At 27.8% G+C, this 26496-nt stretch overlaps 5 protein-coding genes across 6 annotated transcripts; 3 read left to right on the top strand and 2 right to left on the bottom strand.

Moving 5' to 3' along the window:
* Nucleotides 1-4216: 4216 nt before the first annotated feature.
* Nucleotides 4217-10869, top strand: OCT59_003880 (uncharacterized protein; the record flags this gene model as incomplete). The annotated part of the gene is made up of 29 exons (XM_025314524.2): nucleotides 4217-4412; nucleotides 4492-4594; nucleotides 4703-4791; nucleotides 4973-5196; nucleotides 5272-5362; nucleotides 5452-5522; nucleotides 5598-5754; nucleotides 5830-6116; nucleotides 6320-6494; nucleotides 6574-6670; nucleotides 6745-6821; nucleotides 6889-6973; nucleotides 7049-7147; nucleotides 7218-7278; nucleotides 7365-7474; nucleotides 7760-7886; nucleotides 7995-8069; nucleotides 8152-8228; nucleotides 8443-8528; nucleotides 8599-8724; nucleotides 8808-8938; nucleotides 9036-9193; nucleotides 9282-9411; nucleotides 9491-9634; nucleotides 9724-9847; nucleotides 9935-10039; nucleotides 10129-10271; nucleotides 10353-10444; nucleotides 10513-10869. The coding sequence occupies 29 exons, from the start codon at nucleotides 4217-4219 to the stop codon at nucleotides 10658-10660; spliced, it is 3588 nt and encodes a 1195-aa protein (XP_025184901.1). The 3' UTR covers nucleotides 10661-10869.
* A 1585-nt stretch (nucleotides 10870-12454) lies between these two features.
* On the top strand, nucleotides 12455-14086 carry OCT59_003879 (uncharacterized protein). Its single transcript, XM_025314525.2, has 7 exons — nucleotides 12455-12675; nucleotides 12754-12830; nucleotides 12935-13078; nucleotides 13150-13281; nucleotides 13357-13462; nucleotides 13536-13604; nucleotides 13673-14086. Exons 1-7 carry the CDS (start codon nucleotides 12513-12515, stop codon nucleotides 13813-13815), a joined length of 834 nt encoding a protein of 277 aa, XP_025184902.1. The 5' UTR covers nucleotides 12455-12512; the 3' UTR covers nucleotides 13816-14086.
* A 164-nt stretch (nucleotides 14087-14250) lies between these two features.
* On the bottom strand, nucleotides 14251-18677 carry OCT59_003878 (uncharacterized protein; the record flags this gene model as incomplete). Its single annotated transcript, XM_025314526.2, has 16 exons — nucleotides 14251-14760; nucleotides 14865-14985; nucleotides 15091-15159; nucleotides 15241-15446; nucleotides 15512-15604; nucleotides 15687-15950; nucleotides 16015-16261; nucleotides 16349-16581; nucleotides 16680-16898; nucleotides 16989-17083; nucleotides 17163-17255; nucleotides 17353-17569; nucleotides 17649-17754; nucleotides 17829-17894; nucleotides 17964-18111; nucleotides 18460-18677. The coding sequence occupies 16 exons, from the start codon at nucleotides 18675-18677 to the stop codon at nucleotides 14291-14293; spliced, it is 2865 nt and encodes a 954-aa protein (XP_025184903.1). The 3' UTR covers nucleotides 14251-14290.
* Nucleotides 18678-21092: 2415 nt separating this feature from the next.
* OCT59_003877 lies at nucleotides 21093-23485 on the top strand. 2 transcript variants are annotated; one of them, XM_066147921.1, is made up of 9 exons: nucleotides 21093-21254; nucleotides 21321-21536; nucleotides 21614-21855; nucleotides 21945-22094; nucleotides 22156-22311; nucleotides 22393-22499; nucleotides 22573-22767; nucleotides 22830-22972; nucleotides 23057-23485. In XM_066147921.1, the coding sequence occupies exons 2-9, from the start codon at nucleotides 21356-21358 to the stop codon at nucleotides 23071-23073; spliced, it is 1191 nt and encodes a 396-aa protein (XP_065996570.1). In that variant the 5' UTR covers nucleotides 21093-21254; nucleotides 21321-21355; the 3' UTR covers nucleotides 23074-23485. The 2 variants fall into 2 exon arrangements, with proteins under 2 accessions (XP_065996570.1, XP_025184904.1); XM_025324679.2 differs by having other exon boundaries at nucleotides 21317-21536.
* Nucleotides 23319-26375, bottom strand: OCT59_003876 (uncharacterized protein; the record flags this gene model as incomplete). Its single annotated transcript, XM_066147920.1, has 10 exons — nucleotides 23319-23363; nucleotides 23601-23785; nucleotides 23856-24016; nucleotides 24088-24192; nucleotides 24285-24401; nucleotides 24485-24912; nucleotides 25021-25343; nucleotides 25458-25586; nucleotides 25677-26288; nucleotides 26357-26375. 10 exons carry the CDS (start codon nucleotides 26373-26375, stop codon nucleotides 23319-23321), a joined length of 2124 nt encoding a protein of 707 aa, XP_065996569.1.
* Nucleotides 26376-26496: the final 121 nt, after the last annotated feature.

Raw genomic sequence — 26496 nt, 5'->3', positions numbered from 1 at the left:
TTATATATTTATATTAATACATATTATTAATTCTATTTTAGAAATTGTATTAACATTAAAATAATAATTTCCGAACCTTTTTTTTTTCAACAGGAAAAAAAAAATTTTTTTTAGAACAACGAAATATATCTTACTTAACACACTTTCTATTTCCAAATTAGGAATCGAGTATCTGCATTTAATCAGTAATACTTATCTTCTATTTTATTTATGCTAGTCTATCGAGTTCATCGTGTAAATCCTTGTTTATCAGATACTTATTAAACACATGAAAATATTTCGTAAATGTAAAAGTATATACAAATTATTGTATTAATGTTTATTTATAAATTAATATTTTCCGTTGTGTGTTTTTAATATATATAAAAAAAATAGTCTGTGTGTAAAATTATTTGTAATTGGTTCTTAATTATTTTCGTGTCACATACTTTAAAAGTAGTAATTAATATTTTTTTATATGAAGATGTGGAAGAAAAAAAAAAAGTGGGAATTTGTAGCCGAAACTATTGTTTTTAGCCAAACCTTTTTTTTTTTTTCCTCTTTATTTTACGCCAATATTTTTACTTTAAGTAATCTAGTCTCTTTTTTTTTTTCATCTGCTTCGTTAAAAAAAAAAATTTTAGTTTGAAAAAAAAAAAAAAATATCAACTAGTTAAATGGCCTTTTTTTTTCTTCCAAAAAAATTTTAAAAATTTTTTAATTCGAGGTTAAAGAGAGAGAAAAAAAAAAAAAAAAAAATTATGGTTGTATTTATAATTATTCTCATATAATAAGATTTTTTAATAAATTTATCAAATTGTTTTTATTTTTTACATATCAGGTTTATTAAAATTCATAAAAATCCCGAGAAATGAGAAATTTGTTTGATAGAAAACTCGTGTTTTACACACGTGGTTTACTTTCCATGAATTTATTATTACGTTATAATGTAAATATCATTTTTCAAACAAGGTAATAAGGCATTTATGATGATTTCTAAAAGAATGATTCGTTCTTGATTTATTTATTATAAATTAAACTTTAAAATATAATAATCTTGTTATTTATCAATTGAAATAGCCCGCGTTTTCTTGTATAAGAAAAAAGATTTCAAATCTGTTTTTTGTTTTCTTGATTTAGAATTACAAATTTGTATAAATTAACAAACAAATCTTTTTATATTTTTAATCAAAAATTCTAAAAAGAAAGTAAAAACATGTGTTAAATTGCACGTTTTATAATATACCGGTATATTTGTTAAGAGAGAGAGAGAACGAGAATCATTTCATGAGAAATAACGAGATTTTTTTTGTACCAACTTTAAATCCTTTAATAGTATGAGTGATCTATTTATGATCATTTAATTGTTGACGTCAAATTTATACCCCGTCAATATACGTCAATAAGGTGTCGTCATCAATTTGCCCCATCAATTTGCCCATCGATCGGTTTGCGTCATATCTAATCTAATGACTCTCTCACATCACATGTTTATATGTTGTGTACCCTGGTGATAAAAATATTTGATGTACATGGTGTCGTGATCGCAAGCCAATTATCCGTTTATTAAAAAACTTAACAATTAAGATGACTAGTTCGAATTTTTTAAAGTTATATCGGTTAAAATTTACCTTTATCCGGTCATATCAGGTATTAGGTATACAATATTACATATATATATATATATATATTTTAACTCCCATTCGTTCTTCTTACAAATGTCTGAAAATTACTAAAATTAAAAAAATAATAATGTTTTTTTCTAATTTTTCTTAGATTAAAAAAATTAAAAAAAGAACAACACATGTCAATTTCAAAAAGTTTTTGATCAATTTATGCTAATAAGATTTGTAAAGTTAAATAAACAAAAAGTTATAATGTTATTCATTATGACATCACATGTGCAATAATATAATAATTTTTGTACAAGGAAGGAAAAAAAAAATGACAAATTGAAAATTCATTTTTTAATGATATCTTCGACCTAAGATTCATCTTTTTTTAGAAGAAATCTTTTTTTACGCGTTATTATAATAATAATCTACAATACTTTGTCTTTTGTTTATCCACTATTAAGATTATAATACTTTCACATGCATTGAGTGTTGTCGTGAATAATAAACTTAAATTTAAAGAATATTTCCAACGATTGGTCTAACTTGTTTACAATAATAAATTTGAAAAAAAAAAAAGGGTGCAATATTAAAAGGTACTTCTTTCGTACCCTCTTCTTTCCTATAATTTCTTCTTTTTGACATCTTGAGCGGAAAAAGAATATTTGTTTTCGGAGCGATTGCTGATTATGTCGTATAACCTTTTAATTATTGCATAATTTAATATAAGTTTTCTCACGACTATTTTATCAGTGATTATATTGATATCTTTTTTTTTTTTTTTTTTTTTTCATCATCATTCATCGCACCACGCAAATCACGCAAATTTAAAATTCTGGATAAAAACATTATATTTTAATTAATTCTTAATTTGATTTCATTATAATTGCTGGAATATTATGTATTTGTTTTTTTTTTTTTTTTAAATGATGATTTATCTATCTTAATTTAAAATAATCAAAGATCTATCATTGTATCATTGTTATTATAGTACAATAAAAAAAAAATAATTATTCTTGTTTTAAAACAAGAATAATAATGAATCTTCGTTACGCGTGCCCGAAAATTGAAACCCGAGAAACATTAAATTGTGAGGATTACCACTACATAATTAGAGATTACACAAAGTTTTGAGTTTCAAAAACTAAATCCGTTTTCTTAAATCGTATAAAATCGGCTAAAAAGTATCGATTTCGTGAGAATGCAATAAGGTTATCGGAATTCCTTCCTTTGTTCTGGACTCGGGGAATAAAAAATCCGTAAATCCCTGATCATTACTGAACGAAGGAAATTATTGTATGCAATCAAATTTTAATCTAACTAATTTAATCTTGCAAACAAAATTATTCTTGGCAACTCATAATAAATATTTTTAATATTTATTATTTTTTCGGCTTTTTACCGCATTTATTGCATTCATCTCATTTTTGCATTCATTTCATTTATCACAAGTAAAATAAACATTATAAACTCGTTAATAAACAAGATTTTACCTTTTATATAATTTTGTGAAATTTTTTTCCTTTATATTCAAAAATCTTAAGAATAACAATGTAACGTGGTTAGCATTTAGTTAAAGAAAACAAATATTTATTATATTTACTTGTTAAATAAAAACTTGTTTGTGACCATGTCCGTGCGAAAAATTAAGGGTCCTTTCATTTCATACGATATTGTTTCATTGAATTTGTATTAGCTTCAATCTTTTTTTTTTATTGTTTATCAAATTTTTGATTTCCCTTCTCTTAAATTATAACACAAAGAATTTTTAGGGAGAAAAAAATTTAAATTAAGGTTATTTTTTTCTCTTAAATTATTTCACAATACCTGGGTAAATATAAATATTTATGATATTCATTGGGTAATGGTTTATTTCATTAATTTAAAACGCGTTATGCATAACGCGTTTTAGTTTTAGTTTTAGTTTTTTTCTTTATTCCCGTTTCTAAATCTGTTTATCGGAGCTATCGGAGTTAGAACCATTGACAGAATAGAAGTTTAGATAACCTTAATAGTCGTAATACAATTTCGTAACTTTGACGACTTCAATTTTTTTTTGGATATTCCGTAATTATTCATACAATAAATTTATTTATTTAGCTTGAAAAATTTTGCAAATCCTTTTATGGATAAATTTATGCCTCCGTTTCCCCCCCCCCCCCTTCTTTCTTTCTTTCTTTATTTCTTTACCTTGCACAAACAATACAAAAAAAAGATGTCACTCCTAATGATCCTCTCTTTTAAGGGATTTTCTGAAGTTTAATTAACGATCTCATGATCCATTATGATATATCGATTTTAATTCGATCTTTTAAGATTTGTTTTATCTTGGTTTTTTTTTTTTTTTATGATAATTTTTTTTTTTTTAAAAAAAAAAAATAATAATAAATTTTTAAATTTTAAGATTTAATCCAGGTTTTGACCTTTTGGGTTTGCTGCGCGCGGAGACAGCGGAGTTAGTATGAGTTTAGCATGTGAACACGTGATATGAAAATTACACAACTTTATGGTAATGGTATTGTGTCACTGTTACCGTTACTCGTTTGAAAAAAATATTACAAAGTCATAAGTCGAAATAAATTCCATGTTTTTTACGATAATTTCGTATTCCAAACATTTGAATAATGGCGACCACCACGGTGACAAAAGAAAGCATTATTTCTAACAAGGTTAATACGGACAACAAATATCTTACCTCTTTATTTAGGCAAAGTTCTGATCGAACTCAAGAACGTTATAAACCTGTGATGCAAGAGACACTTCCTTTAAAGGAAGAAAAAATTATATTGATTCCGAGTCGTTTACGCGAACTTCTTGCTAGTATCCTTTCTTTATTATAGTTTTTTATTATATTTATTAAATTTCTTTTTTCAATATTCCTTAACGGATTATTATGTAGACACGTCAGACGAAATAGTGGTAAAACTAGGTTGTTTTCCTTATACAAACTTGGTATATTTTACTGTTAACGACAACCTATTTATATGGGAATACGAAAAAGGGTAGATGTTTAAAGTTATTACGCGAATTTATGCGTGAATTTTTATTAAACGCGTTACAAAATCTTTTCATATACCTATACGTATTTATATTCATGATTTTATTAATAGAAATGATGAAAATGCTATCGGTCACATAGATGTTCATCCTTTACAAGATCTTTATATAAAATGTGTGGGTCTTGTTAAACCAAGAGCAGGTAAATTATAAATGATAAACCGGTTTTAACATATAAAGATTTCGATCCATATAATATATGCTTTTAAATAAGTTTGAAAATTAATTCTTTGATAGAGAAATTTTATTTTGAATTTATTTAATTTATTTTGAATTTTTTTTTTTAACAAATTTATTGATCATTGATTTTTTTCTTTTTTTAGGCCGTTTTATTGATGATGCTCAATATGTGTTGGTTATAGTCACCGATAAAGCCATACATATATTTGGATTAAGTAATACTCCGACGGGAATAGTTTTTCATGATATGTCGTCGGATAGATATCGAGCGAATTATAGTAAAAAAACTGTGGAATCAATAATTGGTACTGATGATGGTCGTATTTTTCTTATTGATGCTGGAGAACTTTGTGAATTAGTCTATGAGGTGACATCCTTTGAAAAAATGTGATTTTTTTTTTAAAAAAAAGCGTATTTATTTATTATGAGATTTTTTTTTTAGGATGAAGGTTGGTTTTCTCATCCTTGTAGGTTAGAAATTCGATCACTTAGCACGCTTGATCAACAATTGAGATTTATTTCAAATTATTCATGTAAGACCATTTATATCATTTTTTTTTTTATATTTGATTATTTGACAATAAGTAAAATAATTACGCGTTATTTTTATACAACGTTTAAGCGCGTCTAAGGTCTGTTGTGGTTGATGACGCACGGAATTTGTTAAGCGTAATGTCCGATCATCATATTGAGGTATTAATTGTTTGTTTGTTATTTTTTTTTTTTATAAAAATTTGCGAATTTTATAATGATTTTATTTTTTTATAGTCATTTCTTATCATGAAGAATGGAGGTCCTTTAAAATCTTTGGGGAAATGGTCTATCAACGATGACAAATCTGGTTTGAAAGGGACAATTATCTCAATACACCCAATTCACGTCACCGAATCCTCATTTTATTGTTTATTGGCTGTTACAAGTACAGGTATTAATTTATATAAATTTAATTTATATATAGATCTCGGGAACTTTTTTCGTTAATGAATCATCTTTATATTAGGTCATCGTGGATATTTTACTTGTTATTCTATTAATAGGGGGTACAATTGGTCGGTAGTAACTGATACAACCTCTTATAGAAATACGGAACCTAATTGTTTAATTTTATATGAGGTTCATGAACCACCACCTCAACCCCAATCTCAGGTGGCCCAACAGACTAATAGTGGATTTTCAATGTTCAAATACTTTCACGGAGTATTTTTTGCGTTAAAAAGGGAAGGTGCATCTCATGTTGTAACCACCACCCAACCTAACTATGGTGCAATGTTCATGAGATTCATTCAGGTATGTTTTCAAAATATTCATGTTTCATTTATGTGTTCTATTTTTAATATATATGTATATATATATATATTTCTCTATATTTATTTATGTCCTTCTCCATATTTATTTATATCTTTCTCTATATTTATTTATATCCTTCTCCATATTTATTTATATCCTTCTCCATATTTATTTATATCCTTCTCTATATTTATTTATTTCAGAGTCAAGAGCTCATCTTCTCTGAGCATATCTTTACATTTCCTTATCATAATATTTATGAAATTCAAGAAATTAGAAATCCATTACATGATCCTAAAGTTTTTGAGGAGTATTCAAATGATTTGATCGATCAATTTTATGCTCCTCCTAGAAAATTCCTTGTATATTCTCATCATGGTTTGTTTCTTTTTATTGAGACTTTTTTTTTTTTTTTTTTAGGTTGATTTATTAATCTGTTAAATTTATTAAATTTAAGGTATAATAATGTTAAATAAATTAAGACCTGTTGACCATTTAGAAAATATTATCAAAAGAGGATTTCAAAATGAAGTGTCAAAAGCCTTTGTTGAAAAGTAAATCTTTTGTATAATTATACTTATGTTGCTTTTAAGAAAATTTTCATTTATTCATTTATTATTTTATCTAGTTATGGACAGGAACAAACTTGTGCAATGTGTTTTTTGATCGCCAATGAGGAAAGCTATGCAACCTTGAAATACTTTCGTATGTACACATCATGTCTTTTTTTATTAAGTAATGTTACATTAAATTATGAAAAATTTTCTTTTAGAATATTCGATTTTATTCGAAGGGTTTGCTTTTTGCTTAGCAAGAATTCTTCGACCTGTATGGCGTCAAAAAATTCTAAAACTAAGGTATTTATGATTCTGTTGTTTTTTTTTTAGTAATTTACCTATAAAATAACTTATTCTAAATTTAATTGTTTATAGATCAACTGGCGCCATCACTTACGTAGACACAAATATTCCTGAACCAAAACTTCAATATATAATCAAGAAATTATTAAATTTGAAGAAATTTTGTGATAAGTGAGATATAAGTTTTTTTTACTTGATAAGAATGATGGGAATAATTACTAAATTTCAAAAAATTTTAAAGGCACCCTGATTTAAAAACTCTTCACCATGTCGAGAATACATCTAGTAGTTCTCTGACTCCAGTAAGTAACTCTATATTAAACTTGTGAATAAATTCTTTTTTTTAAAAAAAAAAAAGAATTCTTATTGAATTTTAATTTGTTATTAGGCACAAGCCATTGGTATAGGTGGTTTATATGATGCACTTGTCAGGATGGCTGATGCAATATCTTTTATTATACTTATGCTAGAATATAATTTACCCGAAACAATCGCGAGGTACATTTAAAAATATTTTAAATATTCGTAATATCGTAGGGATTGAAATCGATTATCGATTATGTTTATAAATTGTTAACCTGACTCCAAACCAGTTTCTACCCTAATTCCCCCAAGTTAATCCTAATATTTTTATCAACATTTAAGTAGCATTGAAATTTTGTGTCAGAGTCAGATTAATCGGCTTATACGTAAAAAATTGTCAAAAATTCGATTTCATTCCCTAATTATTATTTGTCTACTTTTTAGTTTGTAAAAAGTTTAATAATAGTCTTTTTTTTATAGGGTTGACCCATCAACTAAACAAACTATAGTTAATTCAAATTTCGATCAACTGGTAACTGATCCGTCAGTTAGGAGTAGTTGGCACGATGTAGTTCTGGCTATAATCAGGAAAGAAACTACGCCGCGTGTAAATATTTAATTTCATATTTTCTAGCATTTACATAAAATATAAGATAAGTAACTATACACATATCTTTTTTTTTCTAAATTCATCCGTTTGTTTTAACAACTACAGGTTGAAAATCTCAGTCGTAATTTAGAAGCGCGTTGTCCAACCTTCTGTAACGCTATAGAAGTTAAATTATACCAGGTATGTTTTTAAATTTTAAATTTATGAATTTGTTTTTAAGAATTCGCTATAATACTAAAATTAAAATATAAACAATGTTTAGGGTTACGAAGCTTTACAAAAGGCTAAGAAGAATGAAGATGAGCATACTACTAATGAAGCATTACGTAGTTCGTTAAAGTAATTGATATTTGAAAAGTTTTTGGGCGTCTTTCATAGTAATTAAATCATCTTGTAAATTTTCTCAGTGTGATATATTTTTGGATCTTGAAAGTTCCAAGATTGAAGTGATATATTATTTACGAAAGAAAAAGGAAATTACAAGACTTTAAAGACGCTCTACTCTTTCAATATTTTTTTTTTTAATAATATCACTAATCACCGTTGAATTTAGATTATTCACTGAATCCATTAATACCATGACATATGGCACCTTAATTAACTTATGTAATGAGTACAAAAATTTCAAGTTTTATGAAGGTAAGTTAATTATAAACTTTCATTTTAACAAATAAAGAATTATTTAAATAATATTTAATTTCATTATTAGGAGCTGTTGAACTTTTATTAAAAGCTGCACATACTATGGAGCATGTAACTGATAAACGTAAATCAATTCTTGACAGCGTTATCGACACATTACGAGACGCTGGCGTCTTTAACGAAGGAGTTCATCGTAATATTTATTATCCGATATTTGAATTGTCTATTTATTTTCTTTTATTGAAGAATACTAATGTGTTTATAATTTTAATCAAGGTCAAACACGTACTTTTAACCCTGTTCTTCATAAGGCTCTAGAACTTGGCTTGACCTTGAAAGACATAGATTTCCTTTTTACGGTTTATGACGAATTCTTGTTAGCAGACTCTATTTCACAACTCTTTGACGTAATTCCATAAATTTTATACGATTAAAATCGATACATCGCAATTATTTTACCTGTTCTGAAAAAAAAGTTTTTTTTTTTATTTTGTACGTATTTAGCCGGCAGCCCCTTACATTGAAGGTTACCTTACTGATTCAAAAGATTTATCCTCACCAGAAGTAAGGAAAAAATTAGATTTATATTGTGATTTTTGTGTGAAACGTCACGAATATCTTAAAGCGGCCGATGTGAAGGATTACATAGCTCAGAATGCAGGGTAATGATAGATTTATCAAGATAAACTGATAAACTTTTTAAAAAAAAACCAAAACTCATCACGATTCTTTACATAATTTTTTTTTTAGAGATGATGTTGATTTACAAGAGCGATTGAATTATCTAAGTCATGCCGTAGGACAAGCTGAGAGTGCCAAAGAATTCAGCGAAAGTGCTAAAGTAATCGAGATATTAAATAAGTATCGCAATAAAATGAGGGTATTTGTTTTCGTATAGATTCATACATAACATATTAATTTTTTATATGATATTAATTAGTATATTTATTATTTGTTAGATTGCGCAAATACAATTCGAAATTTATTTGGAAATAAGTAGCATGAATGATAATGTATTTAATAATTTTGCTAAATTGCATGGAATACCTAGTAAAGCTGAAGTACTTGCACTTCTTAATCAAAAGCTCTACGACCCTCCAATTGTAATTATTGTCCCTATATTTTACGTTTGAATATATTCTTTTTGGGTTTTACTTAGTTTCACTTACAAATTATTTATGTTAATTTATAGCTTTTGAATGATTTTATTCAACCATTCAATTTGTTTGAAAAGAAGTTAGCTTTATTACAAATTGTAGAAGATGCACCTTATAGTACTGAAATAGCGAATGTTTGGGATGATATAATACAAAAAGGTGGTTATCAAATATTATTTATCTATTTTTTTTTAAAAAAAAATTAATATTAATTCTTCTCGATTTGATTTGATTTAAAATCAAAAGCTATACAAAGAAGTGAAGATACTGGTTCTATTCAGCCGATAGCAGATACACTTGTAAGCGCTGGTCGAAAATATTATCCTAGTGACGTTCGAATGTTACCATTGGGTGTGTTGGTATTTTTATAATAATTTCGAATTTTATTGAATTTATAAAAATTATTTATTCTTTTCTCTTCTTTTTTTCTTTGATTATAGATAAGATCATTATTTTAGTATCGAAATATTTAATAGATCGTAGATTTAATGATCCTGGTGTCATTACAAGGATTCTGAGGCAGGCTAATATAAATTATGCTGTTTTATTTGAAACATTTAAACGTGTTTTAAATAATAGATCGGTAAGTCGAAATTCTCCAGGAATGCGATAACAACTTTTTTTTTCATGAGGACTTATTGATAATAAAACCGTTTTAATTTAGGATGAATCGTTATATATCAGAGATGGACTACGGTTTTTATTTCAAGAACTTTCTTACATACTCAGTGAATGGGTTAAATCTAGTGAAGAATTGTGAGTAAAAATTTTTTTGTGATATATATCTCATTAGTGTTATTTAATTTATTTTAATTATCTTACAGATACGATATCGACACTAACAACGTACTTGATTTGATTGATCGATGGGTTGGTGTGGTTGATAGCAGTAAACTTGGTAAAGAACTTAAGGAAGATTTTATGGAAAATAGAAGAAATGTTGAAATATTGAAGAGAAGAAAGAATGAATAAAAAGATTAGAACATTTTATAAATACATTAATACAAATAATAATCGTATCATTTTCCAAATAAATCAAATTATTGAGACATTCATTTAAAGATAGGATTTTTTTTTTTTAAAAAAAAAGAAATAATTTAATAAAATAGATTCAATGATGTCAAATTATAAATTTCCTTCATCCTACGAAAAATAAAAGGTATATATTATTATTAATTTTGAAAAAAAAATAACAACTTGTTCCTTGAAGTCATTATGACGCAAGAAAATTTAATTATTCTTAAATCACGTGTTACCCTATAATTGATCGGCATGTTTAATAAGAAAATTATGAGGTAAACTCTACCCTGTCCCAGTCTAATTAGTCCTTTAAATCTTTTCCGGGCAAAAGTACTATCTTTTTCAACTTGGTAAAATTTTATCTCTTTTTCACTACTTTATTTCTTGATCAAGAAAGAAAAAAACCAAAAAAATTTGCAAGAAAGCGTGTAATAGATAAGAAGAATTATTTCCATTATGAAATTATTTATATCATAAATATTGACTAAAGTTCTCGTGTTTAGAACCTTTAAATCTTCAAGAAAATCGCTATATTGATTCTACGTGTATCCATTATAAAATTATGCCTATACTCGTATTTGAATGGAACTGCAAATACAAATTTTCGAAATGGCATAGCAAATCAGTCAAAAAATGATCTAATCGAAGACCTTGTTGCAAAATGGTGCAACAAAATTATAATGATGTCGTCTTCACATTTACAAATGGTAATGTCATTGCCCAGCATGGTATGAATAAAAAAAAAAAGATATTTTATTTATGTTTTAGCATCAACTTTAAAGCTTATTCATCCTTTCCTTTTATTTGCTAAAAGGGCAAATCAGCCAGGAAACCTGAATGTCTGCAAATCAATCATCAGAATTAACGAACGTTACACGGGCACAGCTTTTGATCTTGAGAATTACTCAGAGTTTAGTTGATAACAGTTAGTAATACTGACTTGACTTTACAATTTGTATTCTTGATCAAAATTTTCCTTTAATTAGTAAACTTTAGCTTCATTTAGTTATATCACCGAAAATACTATTAACCGTTTTTCTATTATTCATAGATTATGAAAGGCATTTATTTAGTGATGCTTTAATGAATAGGAACAAATGAAATCTGTTTATCTATAATTTATTTGGGGAACCATTCAAATCCCGACGATCAGATTCTGATGCAAAAATTGTATTTTGAATTAATATAAGTAAAATTTTTTATTTAAAAAATATAAATAAATATATATATATATATTCTAATTAATAAACTCGGAATAAAAACTTTTAATAATAATTATAATAGTTATAATAATTATAATAATTCATTGTTTATTTGTAAAGTATAAAGTATTATTAAAATGAATTTTAAAAAATTGTGCATATTTTTAATAATAAATAATATTAATTATTACGTCTAATAATGTAAAATTAAAAAGATAATAAGTGTCAGGATAATGAGTTGGGGATTATGAATTGTAACTTAGGATTTGTATTATTTGTATTATAACAATTATTTGTCACATTAATGGTCTTAATGCCATAATTATTATGTATATATACCAAGCCACACCGCAGAATTCGGACTATTCCACATATTCCACAATGGCATATTCTGATTTCTGACCTCATTCAATATTCATTGTTGTCTGAACTGCCCGCCTCGCACGTGATACTCTCACAATCTGAAATCCGAATTGATTTATAATAGTATAGTAATTCTTCAAAAAAAAATTATAAATACAGTATGTTGTGGATGAATTTCATAGACCATCAAATTCACTCTTTCTTTTTTTATCCTACAAGTGTTGACGATTGTTCATACAATGTCAAGCTTGTCCGCTGAATCAATTTTAGCGCTTAAAAAGCAACAGCTTGCAGCTCTCGATTATACTCAACCTAGAGTTGTAAGCAATGCACCTTCCACTACTTCACAAAGCTCTACACCAAAATCAAATGGTTCTTCAAAGAAGAAGAAACAAAAGACCGGTATGCTCAACTTAGTATTAGATCTTTAAGTTAAAATGATGTAAAACTAAAACACTACCAATCTATTTTAAATGTTAGTTTACTCGCAACCAACTGATACCGGTGTCGTAAAACATACCTTGAGTCAGCTTCATAATGTCATTCGCTTTTTGAAGGCAAATAGTCATTTTTTTCTTGCAAAAAATTATTTCTTTTTTGAAATTTTATTTATTATATTTTTTTCATTATATGAAACTTTCAACACTTTTCACCACTATAGGAGAGAGTGGATGTTCCTCAAACAGCTGAAGATCTCAAATTAAACAAGATCGCTGATATAAATGCCAATAAAGAACTTTATAACCATATGATAAATAATGAAAAAATTCACTACAATAGTGTTGATCACACATTTCAATATAAAGTAAGATTAAATGTTAGAAAGTGAAAAAAAAAACTATAGTAGTTATTATTCATTATATTTAATTTATATAGCCAGATTATGCTATTCGATCCAAGGAAGATTTATTAAATCTTTTAAAGGAAAGACAAGAGAAAGAAGGAGTTTCGCGGGGAATGCCATATAGAGAATTAGATGATTGTATAGATTTGACTAATTCAATCAAGGTTTTTTTTTTTTTAATAAATTTTATTTTTAATAATTTGTTGAAAACAACTTGTATTAATCTCTTTTAAAAAAAGGAATTAGAGAGCGAGGGTAAAATAATGGTGATACGTTTGATGAAGGATGGTACACCTAGATTACTCTATTACAATGATCTACAATTTAATACTCCTATGGACAAAGGTTCGATTACTTTACTTGTTTATTTAGTATTTTGATTTAATATGAAGCTTATTAGTTATATTTATTTGTTTAGAATTCGTTGAGATGTTTCATAATGTTAAAGTACCAGATGAGAGTGATTTGAAGAAATCACTTGAAGGAGGTTTGTTATTAATTATGTATAGAAGTTATATTTATTCGATTATATACTTATAAAATTCTGATTAATAGCTGGTTTACGAACTATGGCGGTACTCGAGAATAAAACTCGTGCAGAGGATAAGCCAAAACAAAGAAAGAGGAAGCAACCAAATAGAAAAATTAAAATCACTAACACTCATTTGGAAAATTTTCTTATGCCAACAAAATCTTAAAAAATACCTAAGAATTATGACAAAATATTTTGTTTACTTTTTTTTTCTTTTTTTTTTTTTTGATATATATTATATTACTATAAACATTTTGTTACCTTGATTATATCAAGCTTAATATATAAACATTTAGTTGTTTGTTTTTGCAATTTGAAAGCTTTGCTGAAAAAAAATATAATTTACAAAATGTTGACGTTTTAATGATGGTAAACAAATTATTAAATAAATTGGCAAAGAAAAAACTTAATTTTATTTATGTTTTATTATTCTTATTAAAAAATAAACAAATCGTTGATCTGTTTTTATCGCTTTTTAAAAAATCAATTTTTTTTTTATTCTAAAGCTTTATTACTTATTTCCATCCATCATTTAATAACCATAAATTATATATATATACTGTGTGTGTGTGTGTGTGTGTGTGTTTTTTTTTTTTTTTTTGTTCTAAATTTTTGATTATTTTATTATTTATTTAAACTAGTTATGATTGCAGGAGTTTTTTCATTTTCTTTTTAGTATTATTTAAAGTAAGATCATCTGATGAGTCCATTTCTCTTTTTTTGGACTTATGGTTAATAGAATTTGATTTACTGTTATGTTTACCATTTAGTTTACCATTTCCATTTGTTTTAGGTAACGTGGGTTTCTTTTGTTCATCATCATCTCGAATTTTCTTAACCATATTTTGGTTCTTATCTTCTTTATGTTTATCATATTGTTCATTTTGTTGAAATGTGTTATTAGTCACTACTTGAACTGACGTTATTGGTGTTGATGTTCCATTAGTAACTTTAGTGATCTTCTGTGACTTGTCTTCAACGTCTTCAACGTCTTCAACAGTGTGTTCATTTTTTTCATCATTATTTAAATCTACCGACTCATCTTTATTTGTTTTTGACACCGGTTTAGAATTTAATACCGGTGTCGACAAATTATTTGATGTTTGATTAGCTGAAATATTATGATTTAATATTTTATATATTTATTTATTAATTCAATTTTTAAATTAAAAAAAAAATCTTATAATTCATTCTTCAAAAAATAAATCGAAATACCTTTCATAAATGACTTCTTGTTCTTTTTCTTTTTCTTAGAAATTGGACTTTCTTTTTGTTTTTCTTCCTCGATATCAGATTCATCTACATCGGACTCTTTTGATGATAATTGTTCCAAAGTCTAATGAGATTTATTTAAAAACATTATAAGCGCTAAAATTGCTAGAATCTTAAAATCGTTCTTTTCACTGTATTGAAATATGTTATTTTGCTAACTATAATATACCTTATTGTTATTTCCGAAAATATCTGAAAAATATGAATGCGATTTTTGTTCCAACTTTCGAGTTGATACCTATATAATGTCATAATGTAATTAATTAAATTTATTAGTGTGTATATAATAAAAGTATAGATAAAAAACAAGTGCACATACCTTTGGCTTAATTGATGAAGGTTCGCCCAAAATATACATGTCATTCTTATCTGTAATATATAATATATTCGATTTTTGTTCGGACTGTGATGACTCCAGGTCATCTGAACGCCTAGGCAAGTAAGTCAATGATTTTACAATATGATTCACTTTATGAATTTGTAAAGGATCATGATTCTTTGGATTATAAATCATGAGCTTGCATTCTGTAAATAGCAGAAAAACTTTAGAATTAAGAGAATCCAATTTAACCTAAATAAATATATATTACCTTTCAAAAATCGGTTATTCCAAGCGACTACAAAATCTGAACTATTTGGATCAAGAGCCGTCATTTCAACTTCCAATACATGTCTGTATAAAACTAACAAATATATAATCAATTTGTCAATGTGTGAATATGTATATGTAATTTGAATCAGTTAATATTAAAATGAAATTCTTACCTTCACACGTGTGAATATTCCAAACGTAAAGAAAATTATTTGTTGCTGACACAAGAAATGGCTCATCATTCGTGAATAGAATGTGCTTCACATTTTCACTACTCGGCATACATTGTAAATTTCGTTTAAGTGTATATGTAAAAGCATCCCACAAAGTTATTGTGTTATTAAATGAGACGGCTAGTACAGATCCATCTTTTGAAACAGCAGCCGTTCTCGGGATAAATTTTTTGTAGGAACCAATAAACACGCATGTCCAAATGACTAAAATAAGAAGGGTGTTAAAGTTTAATAAAAATAATAACAGCTTAAAAAATGAAATACTTACCCGATTCTATGGAATCATTGTCATCTATCTTATTTAATTCCCATACTTTAAATTTGGTATCAAGGCCAGTGGTAATGAAGGTTGGATCATCATCCGTTGTACCATTGTGAAAACATAATGACAAAATATCTTCATAATGAGGAAAATCAACACGACAATTCTGTTGATAAGTTTGTGAATTAGGATCAAAATGCCAAAATTTCAAGTATAATTCAGGAGTGTTAACACCATCATTTCTCGCATCGACCTAATATAATTTGATTGGAAATTTTTTTAATTTACTTTAACAACTTATTTTATGTAATTAAGCATCCAATTAGGAAATAATACTTACCGTTGCCATCCACTTCCCATTTTTAGAGAAACAAACGTGTTTCACATGATGACGGACTACTTCTTCCTCAAAAATTCTCGATACCCTATTCGTTACCGAGACCTCAAGCTCCATCACATGTCTATCCATGTAAGCATTATAAAACTGAATAGTTCCAGGGTGACCATTAAGGACGACATCGTAGTTTCTAGGCTCCAAGACAAGGCCAGTAGATAATGGATTGGCAAGAGACTCTTTTGAAAAGGAATATTATTATAAATAATAATTTAATAAGGATAAATATTTTAAATTATTAATCCCTTAATAAAAAAATCATACGAAATTTAATTACCATGTTTTAACCCTTGTAAAGCCTGTTTGAAAGAATAATTAATCATAGATACCAATTTTATTGAATTATCCAACAAACCGACTGCATATATAGTTTGATCAGGGCTAATCGAAATGTTCATAATTTCGGAACCAAGTCGTGGAATAAAAATAACGAAACTATCCTCAACACGCCATATGCAAAGAACGGCTTCTTCACCACCAGATATTAAATAATTGCCTAAAAATAAGAAAGTGATAATCAATTAAATAAATTGTCATTACTTTAGACAAATAAAAATATAAATTAAATTAGCGAAAAGTAAATCACCGTCACTTGAAAAAACGAGAGAATTAACTTTATGTGCATGCCAATGGGACTCGGATGTTACAGGATCTTCTAGTTGCGATTTTTCAAGGCAATACCTTAAACGAAATAAATTCAAATATATTCAGGAACATTGATAATCTTACATGGAAATATGCGAATATTCAAAATAAATACCAGTAAGTAATTTTGCCGGACAAATCACCAATAGCAATAAAACCCTTATGCGAATTAATCGCAGCACAAGAAATTTTATTTGGATGTTTATACCTAACAATTAAAAAATCAAACAGAAACAATGTTTCTTTTTAAAAAAAAGAGACAATAATAAAATTTAGCAATAAAACGACTCGGACAATTTACGTACTTCGGCCAATTTTGAGTCGGTGTATCATTAATTGATTTCAAATCGATCACTCGAATTTCATGAGAAAAGGTAACAACTAATAAATCTCCATTCTCACTAATTTCAATGCTAGTACAAGTACTGTTAGATTTACATATAAGAGAGCTCTGAACAATATTTGCTTGTTTATCAAATTTGATACTAAGTAATGCGTGTTTTACTTGTTTATTCCGCGAACCTATTAATATATTTAACAAGTTGAAAAATGAATAAAGTATTTAGCATAAGGTTTATTTCATTCAAAATATGATTAATACCTGTCTTTGAATCGACTTTATGAGGTTCAGCAGTGACGATAAAAAATTGATCCGGATATGAATCATGCATTTCCATTCGAAGAATTGGCAAACCAACACAATATTCCTACATATTGACATTTACATTTTAAAAATCTAAATTTTTAAACAGATTATACTAATATGTAATTTCTCTTATACCTTTATAAGACGCATATTATTATAGTTCCACAATTTGATAGTACCATCTAAAGATGCAGAATATAACTAATATAAAATAATAATGAGACGTTAAATTATCATATGCTTGTAAAAATAGTCAATTTATCTTTTTACCTGATTAACATTGTTTGAGTCAATCCTTATAAAAGTTATATCGTTCTTATGGCCTCCCATTTCTGGTGTAATGGAAATTGTTTTGAGAATATCACCAGTCTCTACGCTGGTAACTTTAATGGTGTTTGAACAATAACAGAAAAAATATCTATGTGGGGAAAAAATAAGAACTATTATTAGCAATACGTCATTATCAATTATTGTTATTGTTATTTGCAATTGATTAATTCATGTTTGTAAAATTTTCATATCTAAAATAATAAATCAGCCACTTATATGTGGAGAAAAAAATTTTCTTTCGAAGTAATAAAATCGAAGTTTTTTTAATCAATTTATGTTTAACATGTTACAATTAAATATACTTTGAATTGATAAAAAAAATTCATCATGTATTTACGAAGATTAAATTAATTCGTCGGATTATAATATTGTCTATATAACGATCTTAAATAACAACTAACATACTAATATTAGAAAGAAAGAACCGATTACTCACTTAGAATCCCTTGAAAATACTACAGGTCGATCGATAAATCGTCCACCTAGCATTTTTTGGACTTCCAATCTTACATTCTTTTTCCGCTTTGTATCTTTATTATTATTTATTTGTTTCTGATTTTTATTACTATCTTTGAATTCATGCGATGGATTTGATGGATTACGTGCAGATCGAACCTTAGGATTTTTAGAATTTGGCTGTTGCAGTTCAATCATGGTGAATTTTTTGATTATATTTTGTTTGGAGCTTTTTTCGAAATTATTTGGTGATATAATTTTTGGATAATCAAGTTGTTTTTGCTTGATAAATGACGTTTAAATTAAATTTATTAGTTTTTTCTTTTTTTAACTGTGAAGGAAACAAACTAAGCTTTGAGGGTTAGCAATAATTCTTTTCTTTAAAAAAATTGTTTTCAAAAAAATGCAATTGAAGAAAATTAAAATCAAGCCTGAAACAAAAAGAGAATTTGTATGAAATAACATATTACAATTTTTAAGCGTTTTTACAAATCGGTCAAATATAGAGAGTATAAAACTCACTCTGACAACGATGAGAAAAAAAATTTTTTTTTAAAAAAAAAATTAAAATTTATGAAAAATGATTGGCTAAAATTTTTTTGATCAAAATTTGACGATCACAGATCTAATTTTAAATCCTCCAACTAAAGTTGGCAAAAATTATATACAGTATGCAATAGTTAGTGTAGATTAAAATTTTTTAAACTGTTATTGCAGTTCTCAGAATTCACATGGTAACTCTTTTTACTTAACACGAATAATACCCTTCCAATTCCATTGTTCGCGTCAAATTCATTATTATTCAATAATTCAAATGGCGTTGATGCCATGTTGCTTAAACAGGTACTTAATTCGCATGGCTGAATTTGCCAATTGGCTACAATGTGCAAAATTCACCTGGCTTTCATTATAGCATCAAATGAATCCGATCTAGTAGAAACTTGTTATTATATTTTTATAATGCAGGCTATCAGAAAACATGTTCGAGGATTTAATATAACTAAATTAATTATTTTATACCAATAGGGTTTATAAAATATGAATGATCATTTAAAAGTATTGATTATACTATTTGGGTAAATGTAATTTTATTTCCAGTAATTATTATAAGTATTAATTACGTTATTTATCTATATTAAAAAGATTGTCCGAAGAAAAATTATATTTAAAGAATTATATATTATACCCGTTCCTGCTGATTTTCCGGATCAATTATATATTCGAAGAGCAATCGTACAAAAATTCGAATAGCCTTGACATATTAACCTCCTACTTTATCTGGAGCATGCAGGGTGGGATATCATAAAACCTTATATTTTCGCACAATTTGGACAATCAAAAAGATATTGAATATCGCACATTTATAGAGTTGTTGGACAATCTAGTTTCTACTACACTAGAAGTATATACAGTATTGTTTCACGGAAATAATTTTGATCAATACATTGAAACAGTATTTTGCCTATGGACAGTAATGAGAAATTTGGATGAAAAATTATGATTATGCCTTGATTTCCGATATTCAATACTGGGTTTCCATTCAACACCCTATCATCAATACTCTTAGATTTCAATTGTGAATCTTGAATGAATATCCAGTTGAAAGTTTCCATGAAGACGTACATCTGGAAAAGTAACAACTGGAGAACGGTTGAGACACGATGCAATTCTCATTGATTATCATCGAAATTGCACAATCATTTACATCTAATCGTTCATATCCAAAACTGGAAAACAGTCAAAAATATGTCTCTTAAAGAGAAAATTTGGAGTAATAAGGGCAAGCAGAGAGAAAAATTGAAGGCACAATAATCAATAAAGTATTTTACTATTTTCCTCCATTTACTAAAAATTTCCTATCGGAGCATTGCCAACAGGTTTTATAATTGTAAAACTGGGTTCTGGCTCGGTGGGTGAGATGAATGATAATCTGTAACATCTGTAAACAAGCAAATCGCAAGGAATGTTTTAAGAAAATGGGATCGAGATGCATTTATTGTTTTGAATATCTTTCAACATCTGTTGATAACTTATTTTGGATTTCTGTAACACAAAAAAGAAGATTATAAGGAAGGTACGTAGCCGATTCCCTTCCAGAATCAGTGGACCTTAATCAAAGAACCTTGTAGAAAATGTGCGTATGTTGCAGAGCTAATGAGTCCATACTCACAGAAACATGGCGTAGCACACTTCCTATCGTTAGCGTGCTTGAAAATAAATTTGAATGATGCTCTACCCGACCAAGCAGAAAAATTGATGGCAACAAAGATATTGGCAAAGAATTATCAAAGAAAATTTATTAGGATAAATAATTATGATGCTTAGCAGCCCTAGCTTTTGTTTTGAATGTAAATTCGTTTTCACAAATACAACAATAAAGAAGTTTACAATAATGAGATTTATAATTTTTTGAAAAATAACTTAAAAGATTGTTTACATAAAGAATAAATAAACAAATAAACGATATCGATATCAAATTTCATTAATTTTATTAATTTTTTTTAAGGTCGATTTCCATAAAAAGTAACCCGCGATTACAGCTAATTTTATTGGATAATCAAGGATTATCTCATTTATCTGATTTAACCACACGAAATCACGTTTAAATTTTTCGGCTCTTTAGCATTCAACATAATGAGAATTTCAGAAGTAAAAAGTACAAGTCGTGACCAGCGCATTGCACCTCATACACACATTAAAGGACTTGGTTTAAATGACGAAGGAAGGGCATACCAGCAGGCTGACGGTTTTGTTGGTCAAAGTTCTGCAAGAGAGGTACTATTTTTAACGTAATATTCCGATTATCTTTGTACATTTTAAATAATAATCAATCTTAGGCAGGCGGTATCGTTGTGGATTTGATAAAAAGCAAAAAAATGGCTGGTCGCGCTTTGCTTTTGGCAGGTGCACCAGGTACCGGTAAAACTGCGATAGCTCTTGCTATAGCTCAAGAACTCGGACCTAAAGTTCCATTTTGCCCAATGGTTGGCAGTGAAGTGTACTCTTCAGAAGTTAAAAAAACTGAAGTTTTAATGGAAAATTTTCGAAGAGCTATAGGTAATTTCAGCGGAATTTTGTACTTCACATAATTAAAAAATATCCCAATTAAGTTCTAATTATAATTTATCTATTAGGATTGAGAATCAAAGAAACCAAAGAAGTATATGAGGGAGAAGTGTTGGAACTCACACCGGAAGAAACAGAAAATCCATTGGGTGGTTATGGAAAAACTTTGTCACATGTGACCATCGGACTAAAAACAGTTAAAGGAATAAAAACGTTGAAACTAGATCCAAGTATTTATGAAAGTATACAAAAAGAAAAAGTCACTGTGGGCGACGTTATTTATATTGAAGCCAATACTGGTGCTGTAAAAGTATGCATCTATTTTTTTATAATAGGATATCTGCAAATTTTGTGATTTTTGTTTGACTATAAAATCATTTCCGTCATTTTTATTATTAGCGTGTCGGCCGATCCGACGCTTATGCTACTGAATTTGATTTAGAAGCCGATGAATATGTTCCACTTCCAAAAGGCGAAGTTCACAAAAAGAAAGAAATTGTTCAAGATGTCACACTAAATGATTTAGATATTGCGAATGCACGGCCTCAGGTAAAGTGAATTTTATGACTTTAAATTAAATTAGGATTTAGAATTAATTTCTTTATTTTAGGGTGGGCAAGATATTATGTCGATGATGGGTCAATTATTGAAACCGAAAAAGACTGAAATAACAGATAAATTGAGAAAAGAAATCAATAAAGTGGTTAATAAATATATTGATCAAGGAATTGCTGAATTAGTTCCTGGTGTTTTATTTATAGATGAGGTTAGATTTTCAAATTTGATATTGTTAGTAAGAATCTTCATTAATTCTTGTTTCTAAGAAATATATTAAATCACCTTGTAGGTACATTTATTGGACATTGAGTGCTTTACTTATTTAAATAAGGCGTTAGAATCTGCTATTTCACCTATAGTTATTTTTGCCACAAATCGTGGAATGTGTCAAGTTAGGTAATTAATAAACTGAAATAAAATATGTACTATTAAAACAATTAATTTTATTAATCTTGAATATTTTCAAAAGAGGTACAGAAGATATCATTGCTCCACACGGTATCCCAATTGATTTGCTTGATCGCATTCTGATTATTCGAACATTACCTTATACTCTGGATGATATCAGAGCAATTGTACAAATTCGTGCAAGAACAGAAGGGTTAGAAATATCTGAGGATGCTTTGAATTATACGGCTGAATCTGGTGTCAAAACATCTTTAAGGTATAGTATAGCAACGGGAACTTTTTTGTATAACATTGATACTTACCATTTTATATTTATAGATATGTTATTCAATTGCTTACTCCTGCAAGTATACTTGCACGCACAAATGGACGAGAAAATATCACATTAGAGGATCTTAAAGAGGTGGATGATTTATTTTATGATGCCAAATCTTCTGCTAAAATTCTAGCTGAATATCAAGGTTAGTAATGCAATTTATTATTGAGACATTTATTTTTTTTACATACTATTTTTTTTTTTGACAAATTTTTTTTTAATTTTTTAGCACGATACGTTTCATAATAAATAATGAGGTCTGAGTAATTATGGTTGTTAATCAGAGATTCAGATAGATTTTGGTATGAAAATGCAAGTGAAGGATCTAATCATGATCACTTAAGAATCAACAAAAATGTTTTGAAAATAAAATTAACCTGTTAAGACTTGCTAATACAGGAAATTATGCTATTTCTGATAGATGTATTTATGCATATAAAACTATATGACTATACCTTAATAAGTGTAAATATATACAAAGAATATAAAAATTAATTATCGAAAAGCTTTTGTATTGCTTCTTTTTTTTGAGAATGCTATAAAATGTAAATTAAATAGGTAATTTAATAGAATACAAATAAATGATAATCTACAAGGGTTGAATTATGGTAATATAATAGTGCAATAAAATTACAAATTTCCCTCAATTAAATATCAAAATCTAAAGTCCAAATTATTATAAAAGTAATGATTTAATTTTCAACCGCCTTTCAACCAATTTGTAAATAATTTGCACAATTTTGGTGGGGTTGCTAATTTTTATTCGAACGTACCTTGATGCTTTCTGTGCTACTACTACCCATTAAAATAGATGTAAGATTTTGCGACTTTTTCGGAAATGTTCCGAATCGCTTTCTTGGAGAAGGTGGTGCACCATTTGAAATTGAAGAATCCCGCTTTTGATTCACTATTATTTTATTTTTATCATTATATATACTATGTGTATTATTGGTTGCATCTGAATCGAAACGAATTAAGTTAATTAATATAAACCAAAATAACTTGTAGAAAAATATAATAAAGCATACTTAAGCATTGATCAACTTGTTCTGGAGTTAAACCACATTCAATTCCTAACTCTTTCGGTGTTTTATCTAAATTGTTATTAATAGTTAAGTCTGCACCAGCGGCCACTAAAATTGGACAAACGTCCAAATGTTTTTGACTTATTGCTTCATGAAGTGGGGTCCTAAAAATAAAATTAAAAATTGAATATCACACCTCATTATTAATCACATTTACAAAGCAAATATTATATACCAATCGTTATCGTCTTTAATATTGACATTTGCACCCAATTGTAATAATACCACAACCATCTCTATATGACCTGAACGTGCAGCACGATGTAAAGCTGTACTTCCTCTAAATTTTAGAAATATTAACGCATGAAAAATTATTAAAAAAATATATATATATTTATTTATTTATTTTAAGAGAAAATATAAGTAACGAACCTAAAATTCTTTTGGTTAACATTTGCACCTGCATGAACAAGCTCAAGGGTAAGCATTACATCATCATTCTGTATAGAAAGACAAAAAGAACTGCTTGCGATATTCGATCCTTCCATCCTAAAAAGTAAAGTACAAGTATTATATTAAAAAATATATAGATTATAATAACAATTCTAATTGATAAATATTTAATAACTAACTTTGAAAGAAGAATCTTAACTAGTTCAATGTCTCCCGATATAGCAGCGATGTCTATTGGAAGCACCCATTTCCCCTTGGCGAATTTTTCCATATCTTCTTTAGCCTTCTTTGCACTTATATCATTGCTACCAAGTTGGTGAGGTACTGAAAAGGTTTTATGTGATTTACTTGGTACATTTGCCGAATCAAGTAAATTCAAAACCTCCAATTTTCTCATATATTTTTTTGACTTTAGTCGTCTCAGTGTATTAAACTGTTCTAATGGTAACCCTTGTGATGGGTCTGCACCATGATCCAAAAATAATTTTATAATAATTATGATATTGGATGTTGTTGAACGACGATCTATTGCAGGTGCACGGGATGCCTGAGCTGTAGCAATAATTAAAGGTGTTAACCCAAACCATGCTTGATTCATATTGGCTCGCTATAAATTTAGTAGTAACGTTATCGAAATAATAAATAATTAATAAACATGTATGTATATAATATAATATATACACGTATATATACGTATATACATATTGAAAGTTACCTTTATCATTGCTTTGACAAGATCATGCAATCCAAGTGCTACAGCCAAAATGAAATAACTTGGAAATTTTAATCCTGAAATGCCACCACGATCAGCATTCTTTGGTTTAGAGAATATTGGTGAATTTACATCACTCGGAAAACCACGTTCATACATGGATAATGTTATATCTTCTAAACGATGTGCCATAGCCAATAAAAATGCTTTATTCACCTCTCCATTTTTTTTCTTTTTCAGTGTAGTACTGGATATTTGGGAAAGGATTGCTAATGCATCTGAAGTTTTATGATCTCTAATAGCCAAGATTAGATTGTTTAATAAAACTAATTTGTATAAATAGGAGTCAGAAAGTGATTAATATAATAATCAAACACATTTTAAACAAAAGCTTAAACCTATATTAATTTTCGGAGCAAATCGGGGACATTATTAATTACCTGATGTGGTTCGTTTTTTACCCTTTTTAATTCCAAAAAATTTCAGAGCAACACTACCACTAGAAGAACCTCGTCTTACTAGAGGTATCGACCTATTAGTAGTTGATTCTGTCTTTGTAATTTTTCGTTCTTTTAGAAATTTTATAAAATAAGTAAAACAATTTAATTATATTTAACTAAAGAGTAAAAAAAAAAAAGATGAAATCAATTATAAGCTACCTCTTTTCCCTCTTAAAGAGGCCTTCTTCATCTCTTTTATGACCCCCTCTTTTCTTAATCGATTATCTTGACGTTGCAATGCAGCCAAAATGGCTCTTTGTTGTCGAGGAAATTCATCAATTTTTTTAAATTCTGCTAAAGTCATATATGGTTTAATTAGCTGATTTTGATTTGGAAACAAATCCATGACTTGTGGTAAACTGTGCTTACGCACAGACGTTATAGTACTAGCTTTCGCTGAGTCGCTTGACGTGATCATTGACAGACAGTTTGGATGTCGATTTATAGAATTTGGATATAAAATGTCAGTCTGTGATGAAGAACGAACAGCTTTAGCAGCTGCCGGTGGTCGAAGTTCTGTAGCTGATTGTGATTTTGGTAGCGGTGAGGGATTTTCGTCACTTTCATTTTCAGGTATTGTAATTTTGGGAATGTTTTCTAGTGGTTGTAAGGTATCAGCCGGAGATTCCTGAATTGAATTCCTCTTATTATCAGAATCATTAGAAATCTCATTAGAGTTCACTACAGGCGGATCGTTGATTGGGCCAAGTAATGGAGAAAGTTGTTTGTTGGTTTTCTTGCTGTGTCTTGGAAAAGATAATTTAACAAAACCTAAAGGAACAAGAAGTTAGATATAAAAATTTGTGTACAAATTTTGAAGCTTTGCATTTGTAACTTACCTTTGTTAAGTGGCTTCATTTTTTTGATAATAAAAATTTGTAAATAATGGTGTGATATAGAAAAGTTATTTAAGTTTCATTATTATTATCAAGTTTCAACTAACACAACAAACAACTTCCACAACTTCCACAACTTCCAC

The sequence above is a fragment of the Rhizophagus irregularis genome, chromosome 12, assembly GCF_026210795.1.
Source record: "Rhizophagus irregularis chromosome 12, complete sequence".
NCBI classification, from domain to species: domain Eukaryota; kingdom Fungi; phylum Glomeromycota; class Glomeromycetes; order Glomerales; family Glomeraceae; genus Rhizophagus; species Rhizophagus irregularis.
This window is presented reverse-complemented; position numbering and strand designations above follow the sequence as displayed.